Raw genomic sequence first — 12,479 nt, forward strand, 5'->3', positions numbered from 1 at the left:
TATTTGGGGAACAGAAAAGAAGACAAATGTCTCTTGATGATGGCTCATCTTTCTCTAATACAACCTGGGGAAACAAGTATAATTGGAATCTTTGCAGCCAGCCCTGCTCTCAGATATTGCAGAAGTTGTATGAGGCAGCAGAATATGCAAAGTTTATTGGGAGTTTACATATTAGACACACTAATGGCTTTTTCTCTGACATCATTTTGCTGTTGTTCAAAGTATTAACCTGTTGCCCTGCTGCACGACAACTGGAGGAATATCGACATAAATTAGAGAGTAAAAGTATTGATTTTCTCTACAAGCACTACATTATGTTTTTGTTTTATCAATAGCAGATAATAGGGTTTGGAAGTATTTTGGCTGTTACTGCCTGAGATAGCTAATGATGGCCTATTTAGTCAATAATAGAATCATAGACATGTAAAATTTCATATCTTATTTATCCATTTCTGTTTCTTATTTTCTACATTTCTAAAAGATCTTTGTAATTGTTTTCAAGTTTCACATTGTTGTAGAGCTCTTATAGAGCTGGGCACTGCAAGAGCTAATCCAGAACTGCTATTGAAAAGCTGTTTGAGTCTTTGTTACAGGTAGACACAACACAACAGTTAGGAATCTGAATTGACTTCCAAGGGCATTTACATTACTTGGATATAATTATTTAGTGTTAAACTGAATTAAACCTAATGAGGAGCTTAAAAAGTTGGCATCACTTGTGCTCTTTTGAAAGCGATTTTCAGCCTGCAATTATTATTGGTTTTAACTTAATATGTAAATTATGTAGTTATTGATTGCTGTTCATCAATAAACTTACAGGTTTCATTGTATACAAAGTGTTATACGCTCCCTCTTCTGGTAATATCTTAAAAACATGGTTTGTAGACTTTATGTGTATCAAAAGTTATATCAAGTGTATCATACTGCCGGGAAGAAAAAAAACCCAAAGCAGTATCATGCCAATATCTGGAAGTTTGTTTTTAAAAAGCCAGAAAACTGGTGATCAAAAATGAGTAAATAAGCAACAGGTGGAAATTACATGACATAACGCCTAAGGAAGCTAGGTAGCAGCCTACCTACTTCGTAGCTGTGCCTAAAAACAGAATGTTACTGATTTCTTTTAATTTGGTAAGAATAATATTGTCTCAAGTTTTTCCAAAAGCACAACACACTCATACACGCCTGGTTACCATGTGGTGCACTATTGCTGTAGGCAAGAATATAACTTTCAGAACGCTGCTTACTTTTTGTGAGGCAGCAGATGAAGTTCCTACCGAGCATTGCTTTTATGTAGGTCCAGCATGGGTAACTTTCTTCTGTCTAGTGCACTACCTCCTTTTCTCTCCACTTGTAGAGAGCAGGTGGGCATTCCTCTTTACTGCAAAGGCTGTGTGAAAACTACACGTACATCCTAAGCACCTCCTATTCTCTCAAAAAATACTTAGTGTACAGGGAAGGAGACTTTTTTAAAAAAAACAAAACCCAAACCTTAAATCTAGCAAGAAACAGTAAAAGCAATGTGTAGGAAAACAAAGAGAAGATGACCTATTAGTAAGTGCACATGTACACATGTATCCATCTCTGCCCTTGATGGTCAGTGCCTGATAAAGCCAGGAGAAGTGTCTCAAGTAGGGACACACTGTTGTCCCCACGGCCCCCACCAAAATGTGCAAAATCCAAGAATGCCATGACATTACACAAACCACACTAACAGCGTTGCTGCCAGAACATTAATAGAGGAAAAACTAGTGAAAAAGCTTGTGTTTGTTGTGCCCTGTTAAACCTCTCCTCTTTTCTTCCACTTTTCCTCCTCAATACAGACTAATAAAACCAGCACCATACCTACTTCATTCTCCCTCCTGCAAGGTCATTTTCTCCTACCTTCCTTATTTAGTTTCCTCCTTATTGTCTTCATCTATTTCTTTTTGTATGTATTTTACTTAAGTTCTTTGTTTTACATTTCCCCTTTTAGCTAATTCCCCCGTGTCCTCTCTTTCCCCTCCTCAGATGCACACCCACCCAGACTGCAAACCACTTAATTCTAGCTCTCCTGAACCAGCTCTGCCAAAGCTGCCATCCTCCTGCCCGCACTAGCTGGCCGCTGCTCTGCACTGGGGGCAGTGGTATCTTGGCAAAAAATTAATGTAATTGATGGTTACTGATGAGATTCCCTATCTGTCCTTTGTAGCTGTGCTTCCAGAGAAAAAGAGATTATGTGCAAATCCTCTCCTTTCCAAATGCAGCAGTTCTTTGAGAGTCGGCTGGTGGGATGAGAGGGTAGTCTGTGCAACTTGAAACTATATGCTTCCATGAAAAAAGAAAAAAATGCAAAAGACAACCCAAACTCTTTTCTTCATGACAGTTCAATTCTCAACATTGTTTTACAAGCTTCCCAGAATACTTCTCCCTGGAATCATGAAGCGCTGTGTGTTCATCTGAGGTTTGCAGTTCTTGGAATAACCTACACAGTTCATGAGAACACGTACTTCTCCCCCAAAAATAAATGAGGAAGTCCTTATAAATAATTGAACTGCATGTAGTTAGCTTTTGAAATTAATCTACTTCTAACTCTACCCTCCACCACCAAATTCACATCTCAATGGCTCTGACACATTCCCAACTCTCCTCCACAACAGCAGAAATCCTGCCCTTCTTTATTCCAATTCAGGCTTCTTCCACCTCCCCAGCTCTTAAACAGGTTGCAGCTTCATTCTTCTGCACTCAGCTTCGGGCTGTGTGCCAAACCCTGTGTGCCCATGGCCTGCCCTCGCAATGCGTGCCACCCTCTCTGGCCGAGCTCCAGCTTGAAGGAGTGGCTTAGGCATTAGAAAGAGCCCTTTTAGCTGCAAAGGAAACCTTCCAAGGATGTGGAGCACGTAAGCTGATGCAGAATGGCCTTCCCTGAACCTGCAGAAAATCTGAAACGACAGCGATGAGCGCTGCGTTCTGCTCCGCATGCTGTTTCATCATTTAGAATGAGTTCTGAATCATGAAACTTAACACTGACTTTTAGATCGGTTAACTCTCTCATTGTCAATCATTTTTAATTGTAGACCTGATGCAACTATCCCAGCTGGCTTCTTCCAAAGTGAAGCTGTAGTCAAATATACTCAACAGCTACTTTTTATTAGAACTACTTGTTCTCTTTAGATCTTACTCCAACCTGTTGATCAACATACTAACTTTTCCCCTCTTGCTGAACAGCTATGTCTGTAATCAACAGTGAATGCAGCACTGCTTCCTCTTTTCCCACAAAGATAAATATCTTTGTTTTTCTTTCTTTCCACTTGTTCTTTCCTCATCAATGTTTACCCTGAAAAGGGAGCAGTCAGTCCCAGCCTCCAAATACCTAGTAAGGAGTTCACTATAAAGGAGCAGAGTTTTCATGGAACCTTTGAATAATTTCATATGTTAGACTTGCTTTAAATACTTTAACATTTTAGTAAGAATAGGATAAGAAAAGATATTCTCTATCCAGCTAGGAATAAAACACAAGGGTTTCTGCGCATAGGTCTTCTGCTATGGCAGAACAGCATGAAATTTGATCCATGCTTACCAAAGGTAAGAAAAGCCAAAAACACACCAATGCACTTTAACTCTGCAATATTTTAGCACACACGGTGCTGTAGGTAGAACAACATGAGTTACATGGTAAGCAGAAAACTGAACAATTTCTTTTTTAAACCTGAAGCTGAACATCACCTTTTTTGTTAGCTGATACTTAGAACTGCTCCATGTCATCAACCAGAGAGCTTGACAAATCCATGTACTCACAAAAAAGGAGGAAGTTTTTACTAGAAAACTGCCATCCATTTCTCAGACTCCCTGTGCTTTCATGTAATAAACAAAGACCACAGCCACTACGCTTACAAAAATAACCTTCTGCACACGAACAGTTCGCGATGTTACAATTAACCACAGTGCCTAACTTCATTGCTCCTAAAATCTGCGTGGCAGAACTTGTTTGTGACTTTAAATCCCAACTAGCACATTTGGTATTCAGCTAACGGCTTTGGGGTACACACTTCAAAGCCCAAAATATATTTACAGAGTTTCTTTCCAGGTGGTAATACTTTCTTATTTAATGATGCATTATTTAAAAATAAATAATCAGCTGAAACATTTTTTTCTGAAATGAATCCTGTGCTGACCTCTGAGCCCGTTCCCTTCTGGGGATACGCCAAGATGATTCTTGCAAAAGCTACAGAATTTCACAAATCACTGCCAAGAAGAAATTAAGCTAGTTGTTGCTGGACCCGGAGACTAAGATCCAACTACTGGAATCTGAACTGTGCGAACTACTGTGAGAAGACTGTGTATTTAAACAGAAGCTACTGAAGCTGCCAATGATAATTTGTTAAATCATATACATTAACTTGAGCCATAATATGCCAAATGCCACCTGTGCACGTTTGGCAATCTGCTTGGCAGATTACTCCAGCACATCTGTGACACACCACATAATACTCAAGTTTTATTTTGGTTATTAGACTACTACAAAAGATTACTGATACCCAAGAAAATTCTTATGATTTATACAAAACGTTTTCATACTGCTTTAAAAAGACATTAGCGAACAGTGCACACTTAATTACTGAAACAAATCGCTTGCTGCCAAAAGTATGCAGGCCATAATGAAGGCTTACCGTCCAAATTGCAGATGAGCTCGGGCAATCTCCTATGAGGGGGGGGGAAAAAAACACCGCCACCAAAAAAATGCCCAAAAACCCAAAACGCATCCCAACACACAAAAGAAAAACCCCAAGCCCCTACCAAGCACCAACCCCCCAATCCTCAGGTCCAATGGCTTTGGGACAAGATTCAGTACATTCTTTTACTATCTGCTTCAAATGCTGCCTTGTACACTTTGACTTTGTAATCCATGCTAAACACTCTCTCTATTCTAAACAAACAACATCTGCAGAACTTCGAAAAATAAAAATATTAAATACTGATGTCAGATTTTTCAGAACAATTAGCTGATGCCAAATCTGAGATAACAGAGAGACAGTAGGACAGATTTATATTCAGTTCACAGTATGTCAGAAGAAACCAAATACATACTGCCGCAGGGACTGTAATACTTAAATTACATATGCTAAAACATCCAAAATACAACAGCATATTAGCAGCAGTAGTTAACGGATCATTTATCCCAATCTAAACCACAACAAATATCACATGTTCTCTCCAAAGGCAAGCACTTAATACCAACACCAAAAAAACCCCCTTATGATTAGCCAAAGCAGTAAACCTGCTAACTAAAGGGGGGTGTGAGAACTGGCTGAGAGAGAAAGGAGTATGGTCATACAATTAGATGAAGGGGATTCATGAGAGACCTTACACTGGCTTGCAGGATGGAGCCAAGTAACACAGTGAGCATCTCTCTCTCTACTGCCAGGATCTGCCCTCTGAGTCTCTCCTGGCCGAGTATAAGGTATGGTATGACCTCCTCTATTCCAATCTCACAACTTCCTAGAAATCACAAAAACTGGTTAAATCTGTATTATTATCCCATTTCTGGATCCTATACTTCAGGTTTAAACATGCACTCATCAGAAACCAAAACGCTTAAGCGATTCCCCACCAGCTCACAGAGCAGCAGCAAGCAAAGCTCACAGTACTGCTCACCTTTGCCACTGCATGACAAACCTATGGAAGTTAATCAAAACACTGGGCATAGTTTTCTAATGACTCAACAGCCCGACATGCTACCATCATCTTTTTCCAATACATACTGTATTAATGGTTTCCACAATCATTATATGACTCACAGGCACTCTCAGTTTAAGTTTTACAGGTAGCCTTCATTAGTGTTGCTGGGAGTTTAACCTCACTTTATAGAAACCAAAGCACAGAGGAAACAAACAACTCTGCAGAAAAACTAAGAGAAATTAGAAGGAAGAAACCCCACATCTCTACACTGATGCTACTTCCACACTGCTGAGCTATCTCCTCTCCTCTGAGCCACAAAGCAGCCCAGATGGTGCAGAGAAGCATCTCTCCTCAGACAGGAGACTGATAACCACAGGGAGATGCGATAAACCCATGGAACGGCTGAAATACCAATGAAAGGTCATACGGCAGGGTTTCCACAAACAACCTGAAATAACTGTCGTGATGGCTTCCTCAAAGAGCAACCTTGTGGTGCAGCATGGGAGCCCTAACTAGCACGTTTTCATGGGAAGGAGAGGAAATGAAAAGGACACAGGCACATCCCCCTGTCTGCCAAGGGGGCACGCTTGAGTAGCGTGACGGTTAGCAATTTGACAGACAGCAAAGTCATTTTTATTCTAAGAATTTACGTATTAAGAGAGGAAACTGTGCAGGCACTTAAGAAATACAGAGGGAGTCTACGTGGCATGGAAGTTGGAGAGGCTGGCACATGATCACCCAGAGTGTAGACAAATACTCCAGCTGGAGAAAAATACTGTGTTTTTTCAGAATAGGTCATCATGATAAGCGATCTCAGGTGCTTCACACGCAAGACTGAATGCCTGAACATTATACCTTTTTTCCATCTTTCACCTCTGAATTATCTTGCGCCATCCAAGGAAGATGCTGATATCATGAGAGTGTAACCATTCAAAAAGCAGCAGCAACAACACAGGCAATATGGACTTAAATCCCTTCTCCAACCCCACAAATGAAGCACCTGGAGTCTGGCAGAAACAGAGGATTTGTATTGAAACAACTCTCCTTGGCTGACTGGCCTGCTCCCCAGCATCACTGCCACACTCGGCCAAGAGGGTAAAACCATCCGATGTACTGACAGTCAGCGGCTGTACACAGACTAGAAGAAATACCACGAGCAGGCTTTGGACACCTTGTTATATTCGATTGCTTTTAAAAACTAACAACATGTTGTGTTATACATACTAAATACATCACCAAATTTTACAAATCAGTGATAGTATACATCAACACTATAGAATAAATTCTTAAAATGGCAATTCATACTCCAAATACATGCTTAGATTGCATCAGAAAGTATAATTTATATTGCTTCTAGTCAATTAAAGCCCATGAAATACAAAAGTATCAGTTACATATAAAAATCTGTGATTTGTATCAATAAAGTATTTTACTAAAAAGGTCAAATATTCTGATATACAAGGTAATGTTTAAATTATTTCTGACTATTTGTGGTCCAGGGAAAAAAGCCAGCATATGCCCTGCAATGCACTTTCAGCCTACCTAGTTAAGTAGTTTATCACAAATATGCTTTGGAAGAAATTAATTATCTCATTAGGTTTAGCTAATAGTTTGTTTAGCCTTCCTTTGACAAAAGTGACATTTTAAAAGAGCACGTTGTACTTCAGAAAACAAAATCCCATGTGACAAGTTTCAAAAACCACCAAGTACAAGTGACACATACCACCAGGAGTTGTAGAATATTTTGAGAGATTACGGTTTCTCTGCTATCAATTAAAAATGACTTTAAAAGACGCTAAGAACATTACAAAGGTACAGCTTCATTGACACACTGCAATTTTTCAGAACTTCCTGAAGTACTCTCTCCTTTATCCATCCCTGAAATAATGCCACAAATAAAAGACCTAGTTCAGGGAAAACTGACTGTTATGAATCCAAAGTGTGATTTGTTTTCATCTTATCATGATAGCATACTTTTTGTTTTAAAAGAACTGTGGATTTTGAGGATTTCAGCAATTTCCTTCTCCTGAAGTACACTGTGTTAAAGCAAACAAACAAAAAAGAAATACACCATTGCCTGGTAATCAATCACCTGCCGTATTTATGAGCTCTCACATTCAATTTGCTAAATTGAGGGATGACTGCATAAGGATTTCAAGAATGTGAAGGCTGATAAAAAGTAAGGAAAGCACTACCTCTATACAAAACCACCAAGTCGGCTTTCTTACCTTTCTGAGGCTATTAGTTTGGCAAACTAAGGTCCTTTAATGACATTCACCCCACCCAAGCCTGTTTTTCTCATCAGAATGACCCCGCCTGTTTCCTCTGCACACCACAGCCCTTACCAAGCGCCTTCATTGTTCAGAATGGCCTTAAGAAATACTAGGAAGAACCTCATCATTTCCATCCCCTCCTTCCACATTTCTCTCCAAGTACCAATCTGCCACTGATGTAAGGTTTATGTTAGAGAAAGTTTCATGTTCAGAGATCATGCTCCTACAACGCGATATAGAATGGGAACACTACATTAGTATTTAGACTTTTATTTTAAAAAATATTTCCCATCCCTTCATTTTGTAGTTCCCTCTTCACTCCGTCCCTTTTAAATTGCAAGTAGTGCTTACAGAAGAGTTTGAATTAACTTCTCATAACGAGTTTAACACTGGAGCAAGCGGCATTACAACACCCCATATTTTTGTGTCCACGGTCAAGAAGCAAGGCCATACCTATTCAGTTCTTGAACTGCTTTCTTCAATCTGCCCACAAGGCTTATGCCAACAACTACAATACTGTTTCCTACACTATGGATACCCATTTGTCAGACAGTATTTGGACATCAGCTGCTCATTTCAGAAAGACAACCTAAAGTGTCTGCAGATATCCACAGCTCTCCATCACTACCTGAGCCAGTTCCATATCACTGACCTCAAGATAGAAGATGCAGTATGCCAACACTCAGAACTGGGTACCATCCAATCCTCCCCCTTAAATTTATTTTTAACTGTCAGAATCAGTTTTATATGGTATTTTAGAAGGACTTACTGGACATCCCAAACTGATATTCAGTGGCAGGTGAGTAATCATGTTGGCAAGGGGTGGACTTGCTCTCAGCTGATACAAAGGCTTATAGCAACCACAGTAAGAAAAGCTGATGCCCCTTCTGTTCTTCCGGCTCCCTGCAGCTCTGAAGACTTATGTCCACAAAATTGTGGGTTTTTAAAAAATTTTATTACTACTGCCATCCACAGAATGACAACCAAACGAGTAAGAATTATGTCACAAGACCTATCCTTCTTCTCCAAGACACTCTGTGCAACAAGACTGCAGAAATTGAGCACCAAGGCTAGAGGTATAATCCATGAGGCATTGTAACTCAAAAAACCTCAAGTGAGAGGTGGAAATGATAAGAAGTTCACCCCCTGCATAGCACAGGGAGACCCCTTCACAGTCTCTAGGAAGCAGCAGAAGCAATGCCTTTTCTTGCCAAAGGGCTAGAATATTTAAGATGCAAGAAAAGGAATCCCTTGCTCTTAACATTAGAAAAGCCTCCCCACCCATATCCAGCATCTTCTATCCTAAACACTGAGGCAATCACTAGGTGCACTGGGCCAGAAAAAAGGGAGCACGTACAAATATGCACACACAGAGGGATGAAGGAGTGGTTCAGAAGATGCTCCGTCCATCTTTTTTATTAGTACTTGGTTAGAAAAATTCTCCTGAATTTCTCAAGAAACAAAAAGCTGAATACCCAAAACCTCCTATCCAAATATTGGCATGAAATTGTTTGAGATTAATCTCTAGGCTTGAGAGGAGTACGAAAAAGAAGAACTGCCAACCTCCCCCAGTTAGGTTTGTAGGAAGTAACAGAGCACTTGAACTCGCGTAGCACTTCACATTTTCTCAGTCGTCTATAAACACTGGCTAACACCAACCAACACAACAAAAGCTTCCTAGCATAGTTTATATATGAAACCATTGGACCAGTAAAACAAATAGAAATTGATACTTCTGAAAATAAATAAGCAAGCTTACTGGCCACTGGAAGCATGCTATGCTTTACAACAAAATTTGTGAGTTTAGCTTTTAGCTAAAGTTCATGGTTCACACTGCAACAGTACCCATGTAAAATAATTTGTACAAATACACAAGGAGAAGTGACACACACACAGAGACACAAACACCCTACACATACCGTCTGTGAAATACGCTATATATATAAGTCATTTCAAAACTGAACCATATGTATGGAGCATTTCAAGAAGGCATTAAAAAAATTAAAAGGAACAAGATCTTTACATAACTACATTACGATATATATAAAATGATTAAACACAGGTTATGTTCTTTGACATTATTTATAATGTAATGATCTATGTACCATCAATGTAAAAAAAAAATTGCCAGGCTTAATCCTGATTTAACCTCACCCTTAATTATTAAAAATAGTTAAGCACTTACCATAATGTGATTGAAATGCCTGTGGTTTTACGACCTGATTACAGTGGTTACACATCACCAAATAGAAATCATCATGAGCCGGGCAAAGACCAAATATTGGCATATCTAAAAACAAAAAGACAAAATGGCATCTCTCAGCTGCTGACAATTATTGAAAAACAGTTTAATTACAGAGCCATGACACTAGTGTTGAATCATAATTTAATACATTTGTATCAAATTTGAAAATGAGGAAAAAAGCATATAATGCAATAGATAATTTTGTGCTGGAGTATTACAAAAGCAAAAATCTTCCTACAAAGACAAATATAAAATGAGCGATTACTTGTAGAAAACATCTATTAGAAAACTGATTTAGGACTGATTATCTTATACCAGATGCAAGAATGTAGTAAAAAAAGACTGACTTCAAATGACAAACACAACATAAGAGGGGATGTTATATGTTTTCTGAAAAGTGTTTGGATTTTATTCCAATTAAATTAATTTTAAAAGTATGAACTTTATTTTCTATTTAATTTTTTAAACCATTTTAAACACACATTCATTTACCAGGCAGTATTACATGCCTAATGGTTTTATTTGTTTAACAGTGCATTACAGTCCAGCCATCTGCTGCCAGAGATCTGTGTAACAGCTATATGAGAAAGAAATACAGATAACAGTATGTCAGAGCATGTGTGGATTTCAGAGATAACACACATACTTGCAGACTTTTACTAATAAAATTAGTTTCTACAAATTAGTTTTTAAGAATACAGTTTCTTAAGAATCTAATTTAACAGTTAAAACTGCATTCAGAGATTACTGGAGCATTAAATACAACATTTACTACACAACTTAAAGGTATATTACATTTATGTACTTAAGGTGTTATTTGATCATTAGAAGACAAAAAATAGGAAACTGCAAATATAAGAGTATAAATTCATTATTGCCTAAGCACATGGCTAAGGGATCTATAACACTATTTAAAGGTTTAAGATTTATATAAGAAAATGTATTTTCTTAAAAATATACTCAAATAGTAGATTAACATTAACAGTAACTTAGAAATTAAGTTAAACTTATTTACCTCGATGCTAGAACCGACCCCAGAGTTTTGTTTTAAAGCTACTAATTTGCCTACGTGTATTTTTAGCAACATCCATATTTTTGTTCATTAATGGAACACCAATTATGAAACAAATTGAGTGGGCTGCGTTTGAAGAGTGGATGCGCCATAACCCAAGGGAACCGCTGGCAGTGCGACGCTGGCAGCCCCGTAGAGCCCCACGGGCTCCACTTCGGTTCTCACAGACAAAAGAACGTTTCCACACCGAACGGCTTCCAGAATTAAGGGCTCCCTTTGTACTACCTATCCTCATCATAAAAATTGAAGTACCTTTCTTTAAAAAACTAAGGTCTATCGCCAGGTTTTCCAAAACCCGTATTAGTGCTACATTAAAATTAGGCACAACACCTGCAATAACAGCTGCAACTGGATTTTGCAGCTGGACACAAATACAACGACCACTGGCATCTGACATGGCTATGATAGATCAGAGCTACACTTATCTAATCACAGGCACCTTTTTGCAACTGAGGTTACATTAAATAAATTATAAACTGATTTGCACTTCATTAAGAGGTGAGTCTTGCTTATTTATTTACAGATATTTATATATTAAAAAGTATTAAGACCTTGGGCACGCCTAGCTTATGGTAATCTAGGCAAAACTGAGTAAATATGTGCTAGTTAAGGAATAAAAAGAGTATAATGTTAAATGTCATTGCTAATATCCCATGCAGGAGCTTTTAGGTATGCCTGCGTAAAAAAGTTTCCATGCAGCAAGCAAATACTCCAGGGTCACTTCCATTTGACTACTAATACACCATGATGAATAGGACAATAACAGCGCGCACTACCTGCTATTTACATTGTTAATAGCACACAGACAGGCTACTACTGTATAATGTCTAACGAACTGTAAATCCACACCCTGTAACCTGTTCCCATAACCATACCTTTCAGACAAGGCTGGATTCACGGACTTTACACCAGCTTGTACAGAATGTAGGGAGGGAAAATCATTAACAAGAGGAAAGGAAATTGCCTATTTGGTGTCTCTTGCAAGATAAAGCACTCCTTGACACTACTCTGAGACATCATGCTCACGCTATTCAAGTACCCTTTTATGAATATTTGCTGGCAGTACAGAGCAGCAATTTTAAATGACAAGTGAAACAAATTGGCAGAAATTGATGTAAATGAAAACGTTTTCCTATTTCAGTCTGGTGATCCCAAGAAATCTTGAGTATCCTTTACACTGTGAAGCACATCTTCAGAGTTTTAAAGTCAACGCTCCAAGCGACAGAAAGCAATG

The 12,479-nt window shown here is 38.6% G+C and overlaps 1 protein-coding gene across 5 annotated transcripts in view; it reads right to left on the bottom strand.

Annotated features, from left to right (window-relative positions):
* The window catches only part of ATXN7 (ataxin 7), a 90,497-nt gene that overhangs the window by 29,754 nt on the left and 48,264 nt on the right, over positions 1–12,479 (bottom strand). For 4 of the 5 annotated variants that reach the window (XM_064453563.1, XM_064453562.1, XM_064453565.1 and 1 more), the window contains one exon: positions 10,114–10,218. The exons of the other annotated variant lie outside the window; for it this stretch is intronic. In XM_064453563.1, coding sequence (XP_064309633.1) covers positions 10,114–10,218 — 105 coding nt within the window. The remainder of the gene's footprint in view (positions 1–10,113; positions 10,219–12,479) is intronic. 5 annotated transcript variants of the gene reach the window in all.

Source organism: Phalacrocorax carbo, chromosome 6, assembly GCF_963921805.1.
Source record: "Phalacrocorax carbo chromosome 6, bPhaCar2.1, whole genome shotgun sequence".
Lineage (NCBI taxonomy): Eukaryota > Metazoa > Chordata > Aves > Suliformes > Phalacrocoracidae > Phalacrocorax > Phalacrocorax carbo.